General features: G+C 44.3%; 1 protein-coding gene across 3 annotated transcripts in view; it reads right to left on the bottom strand.

The window, feature by feature from the left end:
• Positions 1-9,471, bottom strand: part of ATG16L1 (autophagy related 16 like 1) — a 41,406-nt gene extending 31,935 nt beyond the window's left edge. For 2 of the 3 annotated variants that reach the window (XM_053597050.1, XM_053597051.1), the window contains exons 1-2: positions 9,147-9,424; positions 5,567-5,660 (exon numbers count right to left, since the gene is read on the bottom strand). In XM_053597050.1, coding sequence (XP_053453025.1) covers positions 5,567-5,660; positions 9,147-9,261 — 209 coding nt within the window. In that variant the 5' untranslated portion in view covers positions 9,262-9,424. Of the gene's footprint in view, positions 1-5,566; positions 5,661-9,146 lie in introns of all 3 variants that reach the window. The other variant, XM_053597049.1, reaches the window with a different exon arrangement.
• Between the last annotated feature and the right edge of the window lie 16,563 nt (positions 9,472-26,034).

Below are 26,034 nucleotides of genomic sequence, written 5' to 3'. Positions count from 1 at the left end.
CAAACCTCTCCAATGGCAATTGAACAGTAACTTGAGAATTTAAACCCATCCGTGTTCACATAGCCAATAAACCCTTTTGGTGTTTCTAGTAGCTATGTTTTGAGCCACTACACATGGGAAGTAGGAGACATAAGATACGTGGTAAAGCAAAGTAGCCACCACCACCAGCCAAGCCCAGAACAAAGAATGGAAAGTTCCCAAATGGGGTGTGGGTGAGGCAGACAGAAGCCAAGAAGGCTCACTCACTCAGCCAGTACCTAACTGCCCACCAAGTACCAAGCACTGTTCTCAGTGCTGGGAGAAGGCAGTGAATGCACAGGTCTGCTCTCACACCACTGACATCAGTCAAGACCAGATGGACAGGCTCGGCGCCCATGGCTCAAGCGGCTAAGGCACCAGCCCCATACACCTGAGCTGGTGGGTTCGAATTCAGCCCGGGCCCACCAAACAACGATGGCTGCAATCAAAAAAAAAAAAAAAAAAAAAATAGCCGGACGTTGTGGCAGGCGCCATAGTCCCAGCTACTTGGGAGGAGGAGGCAGAAGCCCAGGAGTTGGACGTTGCTATCAGCTGTGATGCCATGGCACTCTACCCAGGATGACAGCTTGAGGCTGTCTCAAAAAAAAAAAAAAAAAAAAAGACCGGATGGACAATAATGAGGAAATATGTGCAGTTAGGAGTCCTATGCGGTGAAAATGCAAGCAGGTGCAGGAACAGAGAGACAGGGCCCTGTTTTTTCTAGGGTAACCAAGGAAGGTCTGTGAGGAGACACATGACTGGAAAGAAATGAGGAACAAGTCACATGGACCCCTTAGGAAAGGGCCCCTGGAGCAGGCACATGGTTGGTGTGTTGGAGGGAGGGTGCGGAGGACGGAGCGGGTGTGGTCAAGGAGGAGATGGGGAGATCACACATAGCCTTGTGGGCTCCTCTGAGCTAGTGTTTACTATGTGTGAATAGAACCTGCTGGAGAGTGATGAGCAGAATGACTTAGGGGTTAAAAGATTACTCTGATTGCAGAGCAGACTGTAGGGAGGCAAGGGCAGAAATGGGGGCCAGTGGGCAGGCCACAAAGCAGCACAGACACAGTATAGACGTCAGATGGTAGAGCCTAGCCCCAGATGAGAGAAGGGGAGAGGCGAGATGGGGTCAGATTCTAGACCCAATCTGAGGAGAACACCTGCAGGACTTGCCTTTGCATTAGCTGTGGGGTGCGCAGACAGACAGAAGCCAAGGACAACTCAAGGCCTTTGGCCTAAGCATCAATTGTCCAAGGGAGGTGTCACCTACTGAGGTGGGCAAGCTATGTGAAGAACAGGTTTGGGAAGAGGCCTAAAGAGTTCAGTTGTGGACTTTCAAGTACATCTGTCAGGCAGAAACTGGATAATAGAAGTCTAAACTTAAGGTAGCACCTGGAGCTCAGTGGGTAGGGCACCAGCCACGTACGCTGAGGCTGGAGGGTTCAAACCCGGCCCCGGGCCAGCTAAAACAACAATGACAACAACAAAAAAAAACAGCTGGGTGTTGTGGCCGGCACCTATAGTCCCAGCTACTTGGGAGGCTGAGGCAAAAGAATCGCTTAAGCCCAAGAGTTTGAGGTTGCTGTGACGCCACAGCACTCTACCCAAGGTGACAGCCTGAGATTCTGTCTCACAAAAAAAAAAAAAAAAAAGAGTCTAAACTTGAAAAAGACATTCAAGCTGGAGGCTAACATATAGAAGTTCACCTAAAGCCATGGGGGTGAATTCAGAACACCTCAGGAGTCAATGTAGCTTTAGAAACTTTGCCAACTGTTTGCATAGTATGTCAGAAACAGCAGCAGATGACCATAATGAGAATTTATAGTTCAGGAGAAGGAGCTTGGCTGGAGCCACAAATGAGAATTATCAGATTATAGTGAGTAGTTGAAATCATTCCCCAGGGAAAGCCTGTAGGTGAAGAAAAGGAAGGCTAGATACTCAGATACCAAAACCTAAAGGAAGGAGGGAGAGCTGGCCACTCCACATGACCTACGAGAAGATAAAAAGTGGGAAAAGGGGCCATATAACAGTCCCTCCTAACCTTACCATCTACCTCTGCATGCATTTCCATTACATACCCGAGCACAAATTAACACCTTATCCTTTGACGTAACCTGGCACTTCCCCACTCTTAGCCCATGAAGTACAAGTCAAGAGATTAGAAAGTGAAACACACTTTACACAAAATCACCCTAAACTAGGCAAAATTAGACAGTGCCTTATCAAATCCTCTTTTTCTTTTTTGAAATACAGTCTGTGTCGCCCTTGGTAGAGTGCGTGGCATCACAGCTCACAGCAACCTCCAACTCCTGGGCTTAAGTGATTCTCATACCTCAGCCTCCCAGGTAGCTGGGACTACAGGCACCCACCACAACATCCGGCTATTTTTTGTTGTCGTTGTTGTTTGGCAGGTGTATGTGGTGCTGAGCTCCAGGGGCAGAGCCAAATCCTCTCATTTTAATACAAAGCAATACATAATACACAAAGCAGAAGGCATGGTCCCCTCCCAAGGAGCTAGCATTCTATAGGAGTCAAGAGGTGAAAACAACATAAAGAAAAACAAACTTGTTTATCATAATTAGAGGTGGAGATGTCCCCAGGCAAGGATGGTTTTGTGTTGGGAGGGGTTTCAGAAGAGGAACCAGAGGAGGATCTCCTAGGAACTAAATGTAGATAAGAGCAGGTAGAGGGGCTAGACAGTTAAACCTCAAACTACACCAAGACAAACAGAACTCAACAGAATTGCAAGGACACAAGTCATCTATTACAAAGGGCCTCCAAGGACTTCCTTTTTACTCAAAATGAAAGCCAAAAGCCTTCATATGACCCTGTAACAATTTCACTGACATGACAAAACAATCACCTGCCAGTTGTGCTTAACCCCAGATTGCAGGGCCCCACCAGCAGGAGATCTGCTTTCCTAGCAAGGCCCATCTGCATTTCTAACTGGCACTCAGGTGATGGGACTGCTGTGGGGTCACAGGGACTCAGCAGCCTGAAGGCAGAGGTGCTCAAATTTTAGAGATCCTCAGAATCACTGAGAGGATTTCCTAAAACCCAAAGCTCTACCATCAGAGTTTCTGATGAAGTAGTTTCTGGGGCAAGGCCCAAGAATCTGCATGTCTAACAATTTCCCAGATAATGCCACCAGTCCAGGAACTGAGCTTAGATAAACAACTTCCAGGCAAAGTGATGAAAACACTTAAGAGAAAAGCCTGGTACAGAAACTGATACAGACTGCTATTTGAGCACAATGTGCAGTGTTTGAAGGATAATTAGGATGAAATGGGCAGGACCTAAGGAGAGACAGGAGAAGGGAAGGAAACCAATCAGGAGCCCATCTTCTGTGGACATCCTCACCACATTCTCCAGCCAACACCTCTTGGAGTTGGTCTCCCCCACTGAACTCAGCTCCTCTCCAGAGCAGGGGTTCTGGTTTATTCTTCTCTTCATTTCCAACACTTAGCAGGCACTGCAGTCACAGAAGTCTACCCAGTGAACAAAGCTTCAGTCTCAGAATGAGGGGCCCGATAATAAATAACAGCAAAACACGTGCAAACTAAGAGACAGAAGAGGCTGTGGGGTGAAGAACATTCCCTGAGGGAGTACAGGTAGGGGCAGGATATGGAGGGGAAAAAGGAACCACAGATGACTTGTGGAAAATGGGGATGCCATGAATAGAAAACAGGCTTGTTATGGATACTGTTTGCAGGAAAGGAAAAGCCTTCCAATGACATGACTATCCCACTGAAATTCAGCTAAAAGACTGTCACTTATTTACGATACCTTTCCAAGCCAGTGAGTTTGGCTGAGATAAAGGATACAGAAGTCTAATCAGAAGGAAAGGGCGAAATGCCACAGGAGTAAATAAATCAGGCTACATTTACTATTTTTTTTAAACCCTAAATTATCAACTTTGTTTTTAAAAATGCTAAATGTGTTTACATTTTAGAACATATACTCTTCCTACACAAATCACCAAATATGCAACATGATAAACATTTCTGAAAGAGACAGTAAGACTCTAGAATAAACCTATTTAAACTATTTTGATGAAATATGGCTGACTTTTGGACCGTGACCCCTGATAAGACAGTAAATATAAATAAATGTGTATAAATAACCTAGTAAACACATTAAACACCACACCACGAACACATGTGCACGTTTAATGAAACAGTCAACCTATTAAAACACACTTTTTATAATCTAGTTCTTAAAAGAAAAAGCTTGTTGCAACCTGCTAATTTGATTTCAATCTAATACAGATGCTGCTCCTCTTATAATGGGGCCACGTCCCTTATGATAAATGAATTACAAGCTAAAAACTCTAAGTCCAAAATGTAACTTACAGAACATAACTTAGCCTACTCAAACATTCTCAAAACACTTACATGAGCCTACAGTTAGGCAAAAATCACCTAACACAAAGCCTATTTTCTAATAATGTGCTAAATATCTCATGTAATTTCCTGAATACTGTGTGGAAAGTAAAAAACAGAATGGTTGGTAGGCACTCAAAGTACAGTTCCTACTGAACATGTTCTCCTTCTGCACCATTGTAAAGTTGAAAAATTTAAGTCAAACCATTCTAAGGACCCTTTGTATGTTGGAAAAACACTGAGCTAAAAGGATCAAATAGACTTATATGGTATGAACAGTAATTTGTGTTTGCGAGCCAGTCAATCCTATATTAACAGTATCTATGAAATCTGCTTGGAAATAATTGCCTCTAATTAATTTTTTTTTTTTTTTTTTGCCTCTAATTAATTTTTAAAAAGCAAAGTCTGGTAGGTTAGAAGGGAAACTGACCTAGGGTTACCTCATGAACTTGCCTTAAGAAATTACTCAAGCTGAGAGCACAATGATAACTCTTTTCTTTTGAAAAAGGTTCTCATTCTGCTGCCGGAATAAAGCACGGCAGCAGCAGCACAACTCACTGCAATCTCAAACCCGAGTTCAAGCCATCCTCCTGCCTCAGCCTCCTGTAGCTGGAACTACCAGTACACACCACCACAACCCACTACTCCTCCCGCATCAGCCTCCTAAAGTGTTACGATTACAAGCATGAGCCACCGTACCCAGCCAGTATATACATATTGTTTACAAAACAATTTTACTTACTTGTTTTTAGCAATTCTTGAGAGGGGCTGACAAAAACTAAAACACACAAATGTTATTTGACCTGCTTTAATTTTTTTATTTTTTGAGACAGAGTCTCACTCTGTCACCCTTGGCTGAGTGCCATGGTGTCATAGCTCACAGTAATCTCAAACTCTTAGGCTCAAACAATCCTTCTGCCTTAGCCACCTGATTAGCTGGGACTACAGCCGCCTGCTACAACACCCAGATAGTTTTTAGAAACTAGATCTTGTTCAGGCTGGTTTTGAACTCCTGAACTCAAGTGATCCACCTGCCTTGGCATCCCAGAGTGCTAGGATTACAGGCATAAGTCACCACACCTGGCCTTGGCTTGCTTTGAGTGACAACTGAACTGAGATTAATTTCAACAGAGGAAACACAAATAACACAGGTTGTTTCAAAATACCTTATCTCATGCCTGTTTGGTATGTCATGCTTTTCAGCTTGTAGTTTCTGGGCCAACACTGAATGAAGATCTGACTTTTCCAGTAGCTTGTTATCTATATAAAAAAGGTCAGAAATTAAGTTATTGTAACTTACGTACACTTTACATCTTATAAAGTTTGGGACCAAAAAAATAACCAGAAGATGACATGGGTAGGTTTCACCTTTTTTTAGGTGTCAAAGTACTAGGCAATACACTTTGTTGCCACGGCAGCAATCATATAAAATCCAGAAACATACATTCCTTAGATGCTTGTTGGCCTAAGCTTGGGCAGTCCAGCCACAAAACCTGTCCAGCCACAGAACCTGCAAGAATGCACCCACCATTAAAGGAAGCTGAAATTGCTTTCTGCTACCAGAATTACTTGTTTCTACTTTGGGAGTAAAAATGAAAAGAAAAGCAAAAACACGTCAAACAACAGCAAAGTAGTGAAATGATATATGCTACACACCTTTAAATAATAAAGGGGAACTTTAGCATACTTTGGTAAATTTAATTACTTTAGAGCAAGACACTAGGGAGATAAACACAAATGAGAGTCCCCACCATGAAGAAGTTAAAATCTAATGCAGTTAACTATAAAAAGGTAGAGCAAATAATCCCTATTTTTATGGATGGTTTGGGGGGTAACATGAGTTAGGCCTTCAAGGAAGTTGACAGTCTAGGCAGAAGGAATAGCAGAGTTGTTGGGAAAGTGACAAGAAATACAGGTTGGAGCCAACACACGAGAAGGAGGAATTCAGACTTTTTCTTACCCGCAATGAGGAAATACGAAATTGTAAATGCAGGCAGATACTTGATCAGATTTTCATTGGTAAGAAGTCAAACATAATTCTGAAGTTCCTTGCTCAGTTACTGGGTAGAAGATACTACTGTATTTGAGCACAGAAAGATAGCACTTAGGGAGAAAAATGAGTTCTCTTCCTCAACATAATACATTTAACGGGGGACCTTATGTAGGAGCTCAAAAGAAAAAAATGGGGCTAGAAAGAACACGTAGTTAACCTACACACAGAGGAGTAAAACCAGACCAGTGGAAGAGGCACCAGTTAGAGTAAGAAATTGAAACTAAAATAGCTACATTTGAAGGAGGTTGTCACAAATCCTAAATCTGAGAGCAGAACAAAATTTTAACAGGGTCGATGTTAGTCATTACTCCTATTAAAAGAGCTTATCTCTCCTCATAAATGGTCTTGTGTCCCACTTCTTGACATCTGAAATGAGAACTCCTGAGCAGAAATTCTCTTTTCATCTGTATTAGTCAAATGAATTAGCAGAGCCAAACAGAGGTGGTTCCAACCTTGGACATCATAACCAAGAGAAAGGTTTAAAATTCACCAGTGTCAAAGGGCTCTCACAACATCTCCAAAATGTGCCACCAAAGCTTTGAGCCCTGTGATAATTTTAGGTCTTTCAAAGGACATGAGGCATTTAAGAGAGGTCCTTCCCTAAAGAGACGGCTGGAGCTGGAGGGAAGCCTTTCCCTTCCCTCCACAGCTTCTTTCCATCTTTGTCTCCAGGCTTAGAGGCAGGGTGTGTACAGGGGACTCTGGGTTGATGGAGGGTACGAACTTAACTGGCCTGAGAAGGCTGGAATGACAGGAAAGGAGGTGTTTCACAGCCACACTAGACATAGAAATGGTCTCTGTAAATGTCAATCCTCTTCCACTGAACACTTGAACAGGCAAAGGGTGTTTCCCTCTCCTGCTCCCTATTAACCTCCTCACCAGGCCCCTCAGGCAGGTGTTACTACTATTACTCTAGCCCTGTTTAAATGTTTTCTCTCCATGAATGACCTCGTACTGAAGGGCAGAAACACATTCATGTCAATGAGACAACCAGTGCATTACATTAAGCAGGGTGTTTTATAAATGCAGCAAACCAGATTTAGAGAGGTAAGTGAAAAGACTAATTAGCAGGGTGGTTAGTCCAGGCTTCCAACCCAATTTGACTTTCGGAGTATATTACCTTTTAGAGAATAAGCATTCAGTAAATGCCTAATGAACTGAATTTATGTCACTTGTGAGGGAATCATGTTTTGAGTAAGAGAGACTTCCTATGTTTCTGGCTTTCTGAAATGACAATGATTTGCCAGGGGCTCTTAAAGAGTATAAGGAATTGCACGACAGGGACACAACATCCCCCTTTCTTCCTACTTTTGTTAAAAGAATGGGTGCAGTAAAAGTTAAGGACCATTTATTAGCCAATCTAGTGAGAAAAGCAAAAGTTAAGTGACATCAAGCCTGAGTTCAAATCCCCCACCACCACCAATTTGCTGTGTAACACCCAGCTTGCCCCATTTCTCTCAGCCTCAGTTTTTTCATGTGTGAAAAGAGCAATACGCTGCTTATAGAATTTGGAAGAAAGTTAAATGAAATAACACATGCACAGCACTCAAAACTTTTCTGCACATAAGAATCATTTGAGAAGCATCAAAAGACATTGCTACTCTACATTGTGATTCAGTTGGTCTGAAGTGTGGCTTGGGCTTTGCAATTTTTTTAAAAAGATCTCCAGGTGATTCTAAGGTGCACGTAAGTTTGGGAACCACTGATTTAGCTCCAGAATTCAATGAAAAACAATGATTATTTAAATCCCATCATCAGTATGACTCCAGAGACATGTCAGGTTTTCTTCAAGAGGAAAATGGAACCTTTCCCAGGGGTCCTCAAACTGCGGCCCGCAGGCCACATGAGGTGGTGTGATTGTATTTGTTCCCATTTTGTTTATTTACTTCAAAATAAGACATGTGCAGTGTGCATAGGAATTTGTTCATAGTTTTTTTTTTTTTTTTAAACTATAGTCCGGCCCTCCAACGGTCTGAGGGACAGTGAATTGGCTCCCTGTTTAAAAAGTCTGAGGATGCCTGCTTAGACTGAAGAGTGGCCATTTCTACTCCCAATATGAGTCACCAGTTATGGTAAAACTGGGGAGGTAGGGCAGGGAAATGCTCATTTAGATTTACGTAAGATACTCTTAAATTCCAAGGGATAGAGGAGAAAAACTACCTTTCTCATATTGAAGGTTTTCAATAACAGCAAAGGTCACGTCCCAACTAAAAAGTACGATAACACTCAAAATGCGAAACAGTGAAAGAATACCAAGGTGGCGTAAAGGCAACAGGTGTGAAGAGTTAAAAGGCCACACATTACAAAGCACTCAGAAGACGGTGCTAATTCTGCAAGTTAAAGCTTAAAGTCAATACCTGTTTCGTTCCTAGAACCCCATAAATGGCATATTTCTGGAGCCTTATTTAAGTGCATAAGCATCATGTAAGCTGCTGGGATTTACAAAACACCCACACGAACAGGGCCTGCCCACAAAGATCACACAATTTAGCAGGGGAAACCCTTCACGATCATCCTCAGACAAAAAACGAAGTGAGGAGGAAAACGTCTAAACAGGCGTGGAGCGCCCGAGGCGCAGCGTGCCCGGGGCGGCCGCCATGCGCGTGGACGGCATCGGGCCGGCCTCCGGTCCCAGCCGGCGCCCGGCACAGGGTCCGCCCGCCCGGCTCCCGGCCCGCACGGGCGCTGCTCACACTGCACGATGATTTCCTCGAACGCCTGCCTCTGCAGTCGGTCCCGGCGCCTCAGCTCCTCCGAGATGTGGCGCTTCCAGCGGGGGAATTCGGCAGCGCGGAGGCCCGACGACATGTCGCTTGTTGCCCTCGCGCTTCAGCGCCACCAATCCGAGCGGAGGCTGCTGGCCGCGGCCCGCAGCATGAGGCGACAGGCGGGCGCGGGAAAACCGGCAATCCCAAAGCTCACCTACACACGACGGTTGTCCCCGAGGCCATCCGGGACCGTCTTCCGGCTCCTGCCGGAAATAGTTTTGGCGAGAACCGGAAGGCCCGCCTCCTCTCCCGGCGCCTTTTGAGGCACGCACGCGGTCGATGACGAGCCAGGGCGCTCTCTACTGACGTCACCCGGAGCCGGAAGCATCAGAGACAGGGAGCGGCCGCTGGGAGGCGTGCTGACCGCGCTGTAAACAAGCTCTAGGTGGGAAGGAGGTAGGAGGAGGATCTGTTCTGCTAGTGTACTTACGTTTTTTTCCTCCGCTTTTCAACCCTTTTTGTATTTTCTTTCTTGGCCTGCTTCTCCTTTCTCATCTCTCGGTTTACAAAGAAATGAGGTCTACTCTCCATCATGAGCAACAACCTCCCTAAGCCTCAGTTTTCTAATCTGTAAAATGGCCCACTTCAGAGGATTGTTATGATTAAAAGGAAAAACCTATGTAATGTGATTGGCATTGTGTCTGGCACATGGTAAACCTAGCTTTACCTAGACACCTGGTATCCTTACAAGGCCTACCAAAATCTGGCAGCTTTAGCGAGGACTTCCTACTGATCTTGGAAACGGTTTTGTTTTGTTTTGTTTTGCAGAGAAGAAGACGAATGGAAACAGCTAAGAAAGATGTGACTCGTGTCTTAGAATTTGTACGTGTTAATCATTAGAATCCTAGAAATTATGACCAACAGTAAATGGATCCTTATAAGGTAACTTAATGTCTGTAGTTATTGAAAAGGGGAGATGGAAGACACAGAGGCTCCTAAGAAGATTGAATCTGTGAACAAGCCCAGTAGAACAGAAAACCTGGTTCTGTAATTGAATTGTTTGAACTCCATCTATCTTTAATAGGTTAGTGAATTTACTGCATGCAGATGGAATTGGACAAAATAGGAGGCCAAAGAAGAGGAAAAGAATGTCAGAAGTTGCCTTTTCTTCCTGTGTTTCTCAAGGCCAGAGGAAGATCCTTTACAGAGAGATAAGAAAGTCTTTCCCCTCCCATGGAGCAGAGAAGAACAAGTCCCAGAACAATAAATTCAAGTCCCAACCTTCAGACAATTTTTGTATTTACTCTTTTCCTTGTCCTTTTGGTATTCCTGATTTCCTTTACCCTTCAGTCAACAAGTGTCAGGCTTCCAGAGATATAGTTAAAGATGTTACATTGTCAGTATAGAGTGGTCTGAAGCCATCAGAACGACTCGTAGAGATCAGAAATAGAAGTGACTTGCAGGTCTCTCTCACCTCTTCTCCTCCATGAGAGGACCTACTTCTGACTCTCTTTGGAAGTGCTCTAAACTGTGTTCTTCTTAAATAAAGTCTCTCTTTTTTACCCTGGGAGAGAAAAAATGACTTCCTCATATACGGAAGAAAATGAAAGTCACCAACAATGCCTTCAAATGTAACAGTGGCACCAACCTCAAAAAACCATAACATCACATAGCATCAAATCTTGACTTTGAGAATGCTAATTTCCCAGGCAAGATTATGATTAAAATATGTTTACAAATTTGCCCAACCAGCAATTCCACTTGCAGGAATATTTGCCAAGAAATACTTGGACACATGTCCATATCCATATACAAAGACATTTGTCACAGCATTGTTAATAGTAGTAGGAAGTGGGAAACAATCTATATTTTCAACAATAAGAGACGGGTTATGTTGGCTCACACTTGTAATCCTAGCACTCTGGGAGGCCAAAAGCAGGTGGATCGCTTGAGCTCAGGAGTTCGAGACCAGCCTGTGCAAGAGCAAGAGCCCCATCTCTACCCAAAATAGAAATATTAGCCAGGTGGTATGGTGGATGCCTGTAGTCCCAGCTACTAGGGAGGCTGAGACAAGAGGATCTCTCAAACCCAGGAGTTTGAGGTTGCTGTGAGCTATGACACCACAACACTCTACGGAAGATGACAAAGTGAAACTGTCTCAAAAAAAAAAGAAAGAAAGAAATGGGTTAAATTATTATGTAGCGTTGAAAATGGCAATATATGGTATAAACCCAGTTTATGTAAGATAAATGCATTCTTAGCTCCTTGTAGACGATAAATATTTGTTGAATGAATGAAGAATAATTTCTAAGCCAAAAATAGGAAGATCTGCTAGTTCTGCCATCTTCGTAACTCACCAGCTTTATTTTATTTATTTGTTTGCTTTTTTTTTTTTTAGCAGAGTCTCGCTTTGTCAGCCTCAGTAAAGTGCTTGGCATCATACCTCGTCCCCAACTCTTGGGCTCAAGCAATTCTCTTGCCTCAGCCTCCCGAGTAGCTAGGACCATAGGCACCCGCCACAACACCCAGCTATTATTTTTTTTGTAGAGACAGAGTCTCACTTTATGGCCCTCGGTAGAGTGCTGTGGCATCACACAGCTCACAGCAACCTCCAACTCCTGGGCCTAGGTAATTCTCCTGCCTCAGCCTCCCGAGTAGCTGGGACTACAGGCGCCTGCCACAACGCCCGGCTATTTTTTTGTTGCAGTGTGGCCGGGGCTGGGTTTGAACCCGCCACCCTCGGTATATGGGGCCGGCGCCCTGCTCACTGAGCCACAGGCACCGCCCAACACCCGGCTATTTTTAAAGACGGGGTCTCCCTCTTGCTCAGCCTGGTCTCGAACCTGTGAGCTCAGGCAGTCCACCCGCCACAGCCTCTCAGAGAGCTAGAATTACAGGCATTAGCCACTGTGCCCGGCCTTCACCAGCTTTATTGAGGACACAACTGCAACCACATTGAACTCTCTTCTGTCTATTCACCACACCCCTCACACTGTAGGGACTTTGGATTTCCTGTATGTGTTGGGTACTCTCTGACCATCTTACTTCTCTGAGTTAATTCCTGGGAGTTCATTCTCACTTCAGTAGTTACTGTGCTTCTTCACAACTTACAGACAACAGATCTTCCCAGTGGGGTCAGACTCCCTCCTCCATGTGCACCTCTCCTCTATGGCGTTCATCCCTGTTGCAGCATTACACATACTTGCATCATCACTTGTTTAAGGCGTGTCTCCTCCAGTAGACTGTAAACTCCATGAGGGAAGAGCTGTGTCTGATTTTGCACACCCTTGTATCGCTAGCAAAAATATGAAGACTTGCACGTAATAGGTGGTCAGTAAATATTGCTTCATTAAATGAAATATGTGAAAGTACTAATAGATATCTCTGGGCAGTGGCATTGCTGGTGTTTTTGTTTTCTTGTGTGTCCTAATGTGCATTTTCTGATTGGTGGACATTATACATGTACTATGTGTGCAAAAAAAGTTCTAAGGATGAACATGTATTTATGGATAAAACCATTTATTTAGCAGGTTGCTAGGCTCTGTGGTCAATGACTGATAAGCAGGAATATTTCTACAGCACTCTTCTGAGTAGTACCTCACACATTATAACTCATTTGCTCCTTACAATAGCCCACCTTAGTAGTCTTTTCATCCTCATTAAAAGGTGAGGAATCTGAGGCAGAGAGATGGCCAACTTGCCTAAGGACATCTGGCCAGTAAGTGGCAAGACTTAGGTTCAAATACAGACAGTTGGATTTCGCATCTGAACCTTTAACCACTGCCCTGTCTGGTCTCTGTTCAAAGTGACACTGCAGTTCAGCTCGACTAAAGTACGTGACATGGAACAATTTTAAATGATAGCAATTTATTCCTAAATCAGCAAATAGGGAGGGTATCCTGGTAAAGAGAAAAGTGGGTGATAAGGAGGCATTCAGAGACCCCGAGGGGAGTGAAGGGAAGTGGGGTGAGGAAGGGAAGGAAAAGAAAATAGATTGTCTGACTACTCTGGTGACCGATAATGGATCTTAAGAATTTTGATTTGTTCTGCTAAATAATGAGTGTATAAAAGATTCAGCATGCTTTGCTGGGAAGCAGCTCCGTGGGATGGATTCTGACTGCCTGTAATGGATGTAAGGCAAATGTAAAATATCCCAAGATCCCTGTAGCAATATTTAAGCAGCACAAATATGCTCACAGAAAGAGTGGAAGAGGCATCACTTTATCAAAGAACTTTCTTTGTGGAAAGTCTAGTTTCACCGAAATGAAGTACCACTAGCTTTAACGTAACAGTATTTCCATGGCAGCATTTCCACTGCAGAAATCTTCCAGGAGATTCTCACTTTAATCATCAATGCCTACACACCTCATCTGTAAGATCTAGTTCAGAGAAATAAATTCAATTCAGAGAAATAAACTCGAGTCCCAATCTTCAGACGATTTCTGTGTTTACTCTTTTCCTTGCCCTTTTGGTCTTCCTGATTTCCTTTACCTTTCAGTCAACAAGTGGAAAAAAAAAAGAAAAGAAAGAAAAACAGCTGCCCCCCAGTGTGTGTCTGGCACAGGGCTGAGACAAAACATTCCCAGCTTGGATCCCGACCTCAGGGGGCTCACTGTCCAGGTCAGGAGAGCTGGAGCGGTGTGGTTCATGGATGTGAAGAATATAAATTACAGAGGGCCAGCCCGAAAAAAGGACCAAGGGGGTTCACTTCTGTTCTTTTTTCTTTTATTCTTTTAAACAAATATCATTTCCTATTTTTAAAAAGGTATTTTAATCTTTATTTCCACTCCTTTCCATCTCTTTGCAAACTTATATTACTAAAAGTGAATATAAATTAAGTTTAGCTTATTATTAGCAGCTCCCAGAGTAAACTAAAAGGTAATCAAGAAACCAGCTGACACAGGCTTCCAGACACACCAGTGATCCTTCCAGGGGTTGGTTTGTTTTTTTTGGAATGACAGTAATGACATTCCCTTCATGCATCTGTCACTGGACATTTCCCCTCTTGTCTGTCTGTGTTCTCTTTCGTGTCACTGCTTTTGTATAAGCATGCACACTGAGGGAAGTCTACATCATCAAAACTCTCTGCATATGTACATTAAGCCACATGCAGGTCATGTCACCCCCTCCATACGCATGGTGACACTCAGATTTTCTGTTTTACACAGGACTGTCTGAGGTGGTGTAATTATCCTCTAACACAGCATTTTAGTAACATTCAACTTTCTCAGAGGAGGGCCTTGTATCTGCTTTATATATTAGCAGCCAGTGGATTGAGAGTCCTACCAAGGGGGTTCAATGTGGCACTGCTGACAAGCAGGACTGTAATCCCTGGTGAGGATGGAGTGTTAGCTTCCCTTGTTTTGTTTCTTTTTTCTTTCTTTGAGACAGAATCACTCACTCGTAGCTCACAGTAACCTCAAATTCTTGGGCTCAAGTGATTCTCTTGCCTCAGCCTTCCATGACTACAGGTGCCCATCACAAGGCCTGGCTATTTTTTCTATTTTTAGTAGAGATGGGGTCTCCCTCTTGCTGAGGCTTGTCTCGAACTCTTGAGCTCAGGTGATCCACCTGCCTCAGCCTCCCAGAGTGCTGGGATTACAGCCACCATGCCAGGCCTGGTTTGTTTCTTTGATCTTTGAAAAGATGATCACATTTCTCCTAGGAGCTACTGCCTTTTTCCATTACAAATAACAGTTCATGTTAAAAGTGATTTTCACACACCTGATACTGTGTTCTACATGGATCAGTCCCTTTAATCCTTACAGTGCTACAATGCAGCCACTATTAATATTGACTTTTTTGCAAATGAGGAAATGGCCTCACAGGACCAAGAGCTCTGATAGAGTTAGACACCCTGGATCCAGCTGCTCCTGAAACCAATCTGGCCCTATTTTCCATCCTGGGTTTGTGTCAGCAAATTCCTGTGTTTCACTTAAGCTGGTTTCCACTGGGTTTTTATTTTCACTTGCCACCCAAGTCTAACACAGACAAGCAGGCCCAAGAAGACCAGGGATGCACAGACAAAGGGCAGTCAGGAGGTCAGGCTCCCCACTTGCACGGGCCGACGAGGGGGGAGGGCGGCCGGCTGCACGGCTCTCCTGTGCTTTTTGTGGTAACCAGCAACCCATGTCCTGGGATTCCTGGGAAGAGTTTCTGGCTCTGAGAGCTCCTGAACTTCTGAGTAAGTTAAACTCTGTTCTAGATAATAGTATCTGTCGGTGAGAGAAATTTTGAATTTTTAAAAATCATAACTCAAAAGTTATAATTAGAAATATTAGAATAGACCTAGAATGTTAGAAAATACTGTTGTTGCCATATGTTAGAACTATTTTCTCTTTTCCTCCTAAACAGAAAGTGAAGGGACACCATCTCGAACAGCACTGTTCAAATGACTCACGGGGTATTAATAGCTCTGCCGAGCGTCTAACCAATGCCGCGTCCTCGTGCAGGAGGAGCAGACAGTAGGCAGCAGAGCAATAGGGTTTAGAGCCAGTAAATATTGGCAAGTGAACACTGTATGTCTTGAGATGTGGGTCTTTGCTTAGGTATTGTTGGGGCTCAGAAAATATCCCAAAATGAAGGACTCAGAAGCAAAAGGTGGTCTCTGACCTCCGGCCCTTCTGCCTCTCAGACCCATTCTCCTCCAAGGCTGGCCAGAGACACTAGAATTCCTCTTCCCCAAGCAGGTTTCATAGAAAACAGAACCCCTTTTCCTAAAAGCCAGTTATAAAATCTTAAAATACTCTGTGCAAAAATTGGCCATAAAGGAAATTATCTGAATACGATTTGACTATAGGTCGTACCATCCCCATTGCAGAGAGGTGTCTGCCCCACACCTAGAGGGAAAGAAGGCTGCTCCGAGAGGCCTGGAAGCATCTAGACAGGCAGGCTCTGCTGGTTTCCTGCTCAGTGTGTTAGCATTAGCTCATACCTTTTTTATCCAATCATCTTCCCTCATGGCTGCCTAACTGTGTTGAACCTGAGCATAAAAAATGGATAATTTACCCTGAATCTTTGGGTCTTCATTCTGAAGTTCCCATGTATACACGTTAAGTAAATCTGTATGCCTTTTCTCCAATTAATCTGCCTGTTATGAGTGGATTTTTCAGGGAAACTTCAGAGATACTATTGATATAATAGTATCAAGTTGACAATCTGTCTTTAAAAAGGCCTAAAATAGGATTAGCCATTTGTTGAACTTGCTCAGCCCCGAACACTTTGCCAAATCAGAAGGAGCTGCTGAGGGACACAGCTTCCTGCAGAGATGGTGCTCCAGGACTGGCCCCTCTGCATGGCATGTGACTCCCCATGCAGCCAGCTCTGTCCTGAACATCTTCTTTCCAATAAGGTGGCACACTCTGGACCTCAGTCTCCTATTAAGCTTCCCCATAGGTAAAGTTCCCTTAGAAATCTTTGCACATCTCCCTTAATCTTGTCAAAGAGAATGTGTGGATAAATGCCTTCTCCAGTTCCCAGCACTGCCCTGGTTATCCTGGAAGTGTGGGACAGTCCAGTCCTGGGGCAGGCAGTCTAGCCTGGGAAGCACACAAAGGATCAACTGTCCTTCCCTTCGGGTTCAAGTGACCTAGCCCCGCCCGTGCAGAATCCAGGCGGAGGTGGAGATTCAGGAGTGGCTGCTCTGCTTTTCCCCACTTGCCCCTGAGACCTCTCGTGGCCCTGGACCCTGCCCTAGACCTCGGGCCTACATAATAATTTCTCTTCCCTCCCCCACTTCCTCCCTTTATTTTCTTTAGTTCTCTTTGCCTCTCTTTCTTCAAGACCCCTTCTCCTTGAACCCAACATGATCCCTGCCTCATGAAGGTTAAGGTTGTCAACCACTCTCTGTCCGTACTTCCTCATTTAGAGCGTGTGTATTGGAGGCAAGAGGAAGTGACCTTTACGATCTGATCAGGAAGTGGGGGTGGGGAAGCTCTTTGATGCTTGCTGGTGACTCTCCTGTGCCTTATTAAGCTATAGGAATGTCTTTCTCTGGGCCAGTCTTGACCTTATTACAGAAACCCAGCCCTGACCATACCCACTGCCTTGAAAGTCATCAACTTCAGGAGGGGAGGATAAGAGGAAAAGGAAAACACTCATCCTCTCATGCAAACAAGAATTTAAATAAGATACCGTCTGCAGGTTTGTGAACCAGGCATCAGTGAACTAATTTCCAACAGGAACTAGAAGCGCAGGCAGCCTGCCGAGAGTCTTCTTGTGTCAGCCGCATTTACTCCTCATAGAAGTTAGGTAGCTGAAACTAACTTCTAATTTAAACCAGGAATTAGCAGACTGTGGCCTGCAAATCCACACGGCCATCTATTTTTGTACAGCCACCTCAAGGTAAGGAGAATTTATATTTTTTTAAATGTAGAAAAAGACTATTAGCTTTCTGAGGAGAAGAGTTCCTCAGTTTTGCCTCTTAGCCTGCAAAACCTAAAATATTTATCATATGGCCCTTTACAAAACATTCACTGCCCCTGGACTCATCCTTACCAGGTCTGTAGATTCAGCTACCACAGAGGCCGACATAGGGTGGATCCAGGGACGGCTGTGGGTGCAGTGGACAACGTCCCTGCTCCTCCCATCCCTCTGCTGTGCCCTTCTTGGTGATGGCATCATCCTTGGGATGATGGGAAATGGCTGCAGTGGTTCCAGGCACCAAGGTCAGTGAAACTGACCATCCAGAACAGACAGGCCCAGACTGAACTGGTACCTTCTGCCTCTTCCCTCTTCATAAAGCCCTCAAGGAACCACCAAGAGACAGAAAGAAACAGAAAAACATTAAACAAAATGGAAATACCACTTTTGATGACACTGTCCACATTGCCAGACAGATGAGGCACTGATCTTTAGCCAGAGAACTCTCTAGAACCACTAAAGAGATCCTGGGAATGGCCCAGTCCCAGTGGGCTGCAATGTTGATGGCCACCACCCTCACCACATTATAGCCGACATCAACAGTGGTGCCATGGAACGCCCAGCTAGCTAAAAAGTACAAAGGAAAATGTTTCAATAAAGGATCATTTGACACCCCCAAAATAAATAAATAAAATTAAAAACGGCTTATTGGGTAACCTTGAACTTGTGACTTTAGATCTCCTAGTGGGGGAAGCTCCATCGACTGACAGCCCTGGGGTTCTAAATCCCCCTCCCTGGGGCCGAGGGGAATCTTCTCTGCTCCTTCTCTGATACCCACCCCAGACAATCCTGCCTCCATTTGTCGTGATGCCACAGCACCCCCAAGATTGACGGGTGGGAATTGCTTTATCTCTGAGTGACCAAAAAACTCACCTCTGTCAAGTTTCTAAAAGTAAATGAAGTCGGTTCCATAGGCGCCACCTCCAGAAATGGAAAACTACCAGCAACCCTTTACGAAGCTTTGTTGCTAAAATGTGAAAAGGAAAAAACTTAAATCCCATTTTGGGTGAGCAAGTGTTTCACTGGCAGAAGCTATTTTTTTTTTTTAAGTGAGTGAGTGCCCCTTACATGAAAAATGAAGTATCTGTTGTTGCTGCCCTAGTCCAGATAGAAGAAAAAAAAAACTATACTCTTGGTTGAATTTGAGTGAGTGAAGTTCCAAGAGAATAAGTAGCAAGAGGGTTCAAAGAATTTTGAAAATAATTATTTTGGATTTTTGTTTGAGGTTTTTGTTGTTGTTTGTTTGTTTGAGACAAAGTCTCACTATGTCGCCCTCTGTTAGAGTGCTGCGATGTCACAGCTCACAGCAACCTCAAACTCTTGGGCTTAAGCAAGTCTCTTGACTCAGCCTCCCAAGTAGCTGGGACTACAGGCACCTGCCACAGGGCCTGGCTATTATTTTTTGGTTGTAGTTGTCATTGTTGTTTGCTAAGCCAGAGCCGCATTTGAACCCACCTGCTCCCATGTATGTGGCTGGCACCCTAGCCACTAAGCTACTGGTGCCGAGCCTTGTTTGAGTTTTTGAATTTGGAAAGTCTAGCAGTTGTTAACACAGCTTCAAGTTAGCAGCTAAGGAACCTAGCAAGGAGTGTGGTGTGCTGTGACCCCAGGCACAGAGAGAAGTTTCTGGAACTCTTGGAAACATGATTCAACTGTCAAAACACATGAAATCAGCACTTCCAAATACTAAACTAAATGTCAGTATTCTATTTTTTTGGCAACAGGTATGTAACATAAGTTGTCCCTGTGATAAAAACCAAAGAAAAAATTTGAGGGAATCTCTTACCCCGGTGGTCACGCTCCCTGCTGCTTATTTGAGGGGATCTATTGCTGGCTTACGCCGGTGGTCACGCTCCCTACCATATCAGTCCCTCTACTACACATAAATCCTAATGGCTGGTTCCAAAGGCATTTCACATTATTTTGGTAGGCCAGAGTTCTACAAAGGACTCTTGAAGAAAAGTCAAAGGTTGTTAAGATACCAAAGTCTCTGAAACATCTAGCCTCGTAGCTTTCAGCTGGCCTTGACCACTTCACCCTGCCTCCCACGTTGCAGAATGCTCATTATAACCATGTCTTTGTCAGTTGTTACACGACAATGATAGCAAAGTATTGCTAGTTTGATCGATGACAATAGCATATGATTGTTTTAATTTGCATTTTTTCCGTAAAATTGGAGACTTCCCCGTATATTTATTACTTGTTTGTTCTCTTTGGATAATGACTGACTACATCCTTTGCCTATATTGTCTAGGCAAGAATAAAAAATTAGGCCAGGCATGGTGGTTCACACCTGTAATCCTAGCATTCTGGGAGGCTGAGGCCGGAGGATGCCCTGAGCTCAGGAGTTCAAGACCAGCCTGAGCAAGAGCAAGACTCCAATAGAAAAATTAGCTAGGTGTTGTGGTGGGCACCTGTAATTCTAGCTACTCAGGAGGCTGAGGCAGGAGGAGGCTGGAGCCTAGGAGTTTGAGGTTGTTGTGAGCGAGGCTGACGCCACGGCTCTTTAGCCTGGGCAACAGAGTGAAGTTCTGTTCAAAAAAAAAAGAAAAGAAAAGAAAAAAGTACCTGTGAATTGTTTAGAGGCAAAGCTAATAAGAGCTGATCTTTGAGGGATACTTTTTCTCAGGATTTCTCCAAGATACCTTCTTTGTAAGGCAGATGGAAAGTGGGCATGGGCTTGGTCCCCCTCTCCCAGGTGTTTGTGCATCGGGAAACATCCTTCAAGGACATTTCACGAGTTCTTCCCTTAGTACTTGTGAAGAATTGTCAGACCTGAGTGCTTCCATATCATAGCCTTTCCATATCTTTAGATGAAAACGTCTGCTAACCACGGCGTTATTATAGAGTAGCCACACCTTTCTCAAGCTGACACTTCCATGGGAGAGTAAAAACAAATTATTTTAGAAGGTCAAGTAGCAGCTAACTAAGTCCTCAAGTTCAGCAGCTTGGGCAGAACAGCTTCTGAGCAGCCACCCACCTAACAACATCCTTGCAGTCCTAGGACCAAAAACTATACGTGTATTCCTAGAGGCAGCAGAGCCCCAAGGTGTACCTAGTGGCCACGCTAGAACCGTTTCATGCCATCTATTTCCCTGGGATTTGGGGCTCCTCTCTTCTTTGAGTCAGGGATACTTTGAGACTTAGTTAACTCAACAAGTATTTATGGAGTGCCCACTGTATGCCATATGCTATCCTAGATGCTAAGGAGGATCCACTAGAGTCTCTCCTCAACGAGCGTCCCTTCTTTTATTTTATTTTATTTATTTATTTTTTTTAACGAGCTTCCCTTCTAAGGGGAAGAGACAGGTGATGTTAAAAATCATATTAAAGGGCGGTGCCTGTGGCTGAAGGAGTGGGGTGCCGGCCCCATATACCAGAGGTGGTGTATTCAAACCCAGCCCCAGCCAAAAACTGCAAAAAAAAAAAAAATCATATTAAAGAAATAAATGGTACATGTTCAGAGGTGGTGAGTGCTATGGGAGATGAGGAAAAGCAGAGAGGCAGGAGGATGGGGGAGGGGTGGAGCGTACATCAACAAAGTAGTGTACATCAACAAAACGGTCAAGATGGGCTCATTGAGAAGGCAAGATTTTAGCAAGGCCTAGGGAGGCAAGAGAGTTAGTGAGGAGGGTATGTGGGAGCCAAAGAGAAGCTTTCCAGGCATAGGTATCAGTTAGAGCAGGTGCAGTTGGGGCCCTCTCCATCCTCTGCAAATGCAGTGATGCATTTGCCCCTCTGTTGTAGAGTGTGTTGGCACCAAAGGCTCCTACCTGTCCCTTTCTCTGGAGGATAGCTCTTGGCTGATCTGAACTGCCTCTCCTCTTCGACATGTCTAGCAGGGACCAATGTTTGACAAATAGAGGTAGGATGCAGGTTTCCAGTCCCCTTGCCTCTGAGTAGTCCCCTTGCCTCAATCTCCAATCTCCATGAGGCTGTGTACCTACAGAGCTCCCCATGGGATCGGGCAGAGGCTACACTTCTCAAAGAATCCTTGCTTAAGAATCCCAGTCTCAGCTTGGCGCCTGTGGCTCAAGCGGCTAAGGTGCCAGCCACCTACACCTGAGCTGGTGGGTCGAATCCAGCCCAGGCCCGCCAAACAACAATAACGGTTACAACCAAAAAATAGCCAGACATTGTGGTGGGTGCCTGTAGTTCCAGCTACTTGGGAGGCAGAGGCAGGAGAATCGCTTGAGCCCAGGAGTTGGAGGTTGCTATGAGCTGTGACGCCACAGCACTCTACCCAGGGCGACAGCTTGAGGCTCTGTCTCAAAAAAAAAAAAAAAAAAAAAAAATCCCAGTCTCAGGCTCTGCTTCCAAGGAACCTAGCCCAAGTAAGACCTAAGGCCAGGGGTTGCCTGATATGTCCCCAAAAGGGCAAGGAAGCTACTGTGGCAGAGGTGTCTCCCCAGGCCCTGTGCACACACACAACCATTCTGCCTGGGCCACTGTAAAGAAATTCAGCAGCAACAGTGTTTCTTAGGCCCCCACCTATGGGCTGGTAACCCCATATGTTGACATCCTGATAAACCATCCATTTCTCCAGAGAAGAGAAAAGTGTTGGAAGGGCATCTTTGCAGATAGAACCTTCTGTCTTCAGTTAAGACAAGCTGTCCATTTGCATCTTGCTAAAACTGCTTTCCTGGGAAACTACTTAGTCCATTTGCTATGGGTTCTATTCCTGCCCCTGCAAATTCCTGCTCTGAAGCCCTAGCCTCACTATGATTGTGTTTGGAGATGGCCCTTTTGGGAGGTAATTAAGGTTAATTGAGGTCATAATGAAGACAGAAAAGTAGCGTACAAGATGGAGTCTCAGAAGCTAAGCTGAAGCCGTACAGCTCACCCAGACTGCGGCGGTCACATTCCTCCCACCCACCCTTCCCCCAAGAAAACTTCGTTAAGGTTTCTCCATGATTGTAAGATGTTTACCTCAAGAGACTCGAGGACCCCTAGATAGATAATAGGTGATATTGGTGAAGGCTACCTTGATGTTATGTTTTCTTTAATGATTCTCTTAGATGTTTTGTTGAAGTGAAAATCACCTTTCTGTTTAAACATTTTGCAATGTTAGAATGAAGACTGTTTTGATGTTACTTCCCATTAGCTAATATTAAAATTTCCTAGGTTTGTTTCCTTGTATTCCCATTATAAAAATTATTAGAATTGTAGGCTGGGTGTGGTGGCTCATGCCTGTAATCCTAGCACTCTGGAAGGCCAATACCAGTGGATGGCCTGAGCTCACAGGTTTGAGACCAGCCTGAGCTAGAGCGAGACCTTCTTTCTAAAAATAGCCAGGCGTTGAGGCAGGCGCCTCTAGTACCAACTATTCTGGAGGCAGAGACAAGAGAATTGCTTGAGTCCAAGATTTTGAGGTCACTGTGAGCTATGATGTCATAGCACTCTACTGAGGGTGACGAAGTGAGACTCTGTCTCAAAAAAAAAAAATTATAGGAACTATAACTGAGGCAGAACAGTCTTTGAGAAACTACTTCTGATGTTTTCCAGAATTGCTGGCCTTCTGATAATAAAGCTTATTGGACCTAATCCCCGTCTCTGCGTTTGGGTGACTGTGACAGGCAGCCAGATCCTTTTTGTCCAGTAACAATAAGGGTGGGACCCTAATCCCATAGGACTATTAGCTTTATAAGAAGAGGAAGAGAGAGAAGAAAAGGAAAATCTCTCTTTCCCCCTTCCTGTGTGAGGACACAGCAAGAAGGCAGCCATCTTTAAACTGGGAAGAGAAGCCTCACCAGAAACTGAATCTGCCTGCAGCTTGATCTTGGTCTGCCAGCCTCCAGAACTGTGAGAAATAAATTTGTGTTGTATAAGCTGCCCGGTCTGTGGTATTTTGTCTTAGCAGCCTGAGCAGACTGATAAATCATCAAAGCTACAAGAGTTGGCATTTTTTTGGTTTGTTGTTGTTGTTGTTTTGAGACAGGGTCTTGCTCTGTCACCTAAGCAAGAGTGGCATTGTAACAGCTCACAGCAACCTCAAACTCTTGGGCTCAAGTGACCCTCCTTCCTGAGAAGCTGGGACTATGGGCACCCTGGCTAATTGTTCTATTTTTTGTAGAGATGGGGGTCTTGCTCTGGTTTAGGGTGGTCTTAAACTCCTGGGATCAAGCAATCCTCCCCACTAGCCCTCCCCCAAAGTGCTAGGATTACAGGTATGAAAGAGTCGAAGTTTCGAAGATTCTCGAGTTATGTTTGTGAAGATCACTTTTCTAATCCTGTTGGGAAACAGTTCCAGGGATGTCACCAGCCAGCTCCAGGGCAGCCAGGGTGTGCTCAGGCTGTGGACAGAGGGTGTGAGAACCCAGGGTAAGCCAGGACCGAAAGTACTTTTCTACTCTTATACCTAACCATAAGATGGAGGCATTGTCTGAAGATAGACCAACAGAGTCTTTTCTCAGAATTTTAATCATTTCCTGTGTAGCTGCTATTCTATGAATACACAGGTAATCTCCTTTTATATAGAAAATTAATTCCAAGAGTTAATTGGGGTTTTTTTCAATATGTAAAATGCTTAACTCACCCCCACATATCCTGGCAATAAAACCAAACTCTTGACAAGTATTTGAAGAAAACCATTTGGAGATTGGAGACATAGCTTGGAGACTTGTTTTCTTTGTTGAGAAAGACTCTCACTTTGTCGCCCTCAGTAGAGTGCTGAGGCATCATCACTCACAGCAACCTCAGACTCTTGGGCTCAAGCCATCCTCTTGCCTCAGCCTCCTCAGTAGCTGGGACCACAGGCACTCACCACGATGCCTGGCTAGTTTTGGAGACGGGATCTCACTCTTGGTCAGGCTGGTCTCGAACTCCTGAGCTCAGGCAATCCACCCGCCTCAGCCTCCCAGAGTGCTAGGATTATAGGTGTGAGCCACCACGCCTGGCCTCCCTGAGCCTCAGTTTCTTCCTCTATAAAATACACACAGGATGCACCCTACAGAACAGTGAGAATCCGATACAGAATGCACAAGATGGTGCACATTTATTTGGCCCAAAGGCATTGTTCAAGCAGTCCTGGAGCTACTCTGAGCAATCCCTGTGATGAACAACTGGCTGGATTTGAGTGAATTTCCCCTATTCCTGAGTAGATTCTCATGTGGCCAACCTAAGAGCTGCAAGAACATTGCTTAATCTTGGACACACACCTGTGTCTGCTCACAGGTGAGAGATCGGGCAGGCACAAATGAGGGCGTGAGAGCTCTGCTAGGTACATTTCCTGTGGAATGTTCACCTGCAGCACCAGCATCACTTGGGGAACGTTCAAAATGCATGTTCCCAGGGTTCACCTACAGTGCCTCCCCACCACCCTCAGCTGCTGAATCAAATTCCTTGTGAATGGTCCCAGAACCTGCACTTTTAAGCCAAGCTCCTCAAGTGATTCTTAGGTATGTACACCTAAGTTTGAGAAGCAAAGGTCTGGCAACTAAATTAGATTTTATGGTCATTTACAAGTGATTGCAGATTTTGTACCAAAACTATAAGCAAATGGTTTTAATAGCCTGTTTAGAACAGCTTGTAGTTAAATTTTCTCATGCACTATAATCAGTATTCTTAGGTTATTTATTGACAAAAAATTTGGAAGCTTAGTGTATGTTACTTAGGATTAGTAATTACATTATGTAAAAATATTCCTCAAGTCATGTATATCATATAGTCTTATAACCAATTAGGGTGATTTAAGAGGAACAATCAGAAACTCTTTTCACATTATTCACTGAAAGTCGAGCCAGTAAAAAACCAGGAAAGACACGCTGGGGTAGGTAGGACCTGGGTATAATCGACTGTGTTATGAGGTCTGAGTTTTGTTTTGCTGCTTGGACTCTGATGCCAAGATGCACAGAACATTAAATGGCAACAAAATGAATTTTGCAATAAATGAAGAGCACAGGTTCCCTTAAATTTAGCATTCTGACTTCATTAAAAAGTTTTATTCCAGCACCTGGAACATGCTGTGAAAAAGAGATCACAGGATGACATAAAACAACCTCTCTGTCATCTGGGAGTCTATATTTAGAGTCGTTTCTGAACGTTGCTGCACCACTGGGACTGTGGGAAAGATTTTCCCTTTCATTATGCAACATTGTGAACCAGAACCAAAAATTGAAGACAGCTAGTTTTAATATTTTTTGTTAACACCATATTGTCGAATGGGAGAATGCCAACGGCAAGAAAGAATGTCTGAGAAACCTGCTGTCCGTATGCTGCAAGCTGGGTAATAATTTCAAGAGTGGAAACAAGGAAAGAGCGAGCCTCAAAAACACGAAATCTGTGACACATGTTATCTCAGAATGGCACCCAGTGGCAATCAGGTGACCTTGATAATGTTGGACATCAGATGGCCATTCTCACAGGGGCCATCCTCACGGGTCTTTGAAGGCAGGACTCTCAGAACCTGTCATTTTGAGAAAGGCTCACTCAGGAAGCTTCTGGGTACAAATAG

The sequence above is a fragment of the Nycticebus coucang genome, chromosome 7 (genome assembly GCF_027406575.1).
Source record: "Nycticebus coucang isolate mNycCou1 chromosome 7, mNycCou1.pri, whole genome shotgun sequence".
NCBI classification, from domain to species: domain Eukaryota; kingdom Metazoa; phylum Chordata; class Mammalia; order Primates; family Lorisidae; genus Nycticebus; species Nycticebus coucang.
Note: the sequence above shows the minus strand (reverse complement) of the source record. Positions and strands in the feature narration are given on the sequence as shown.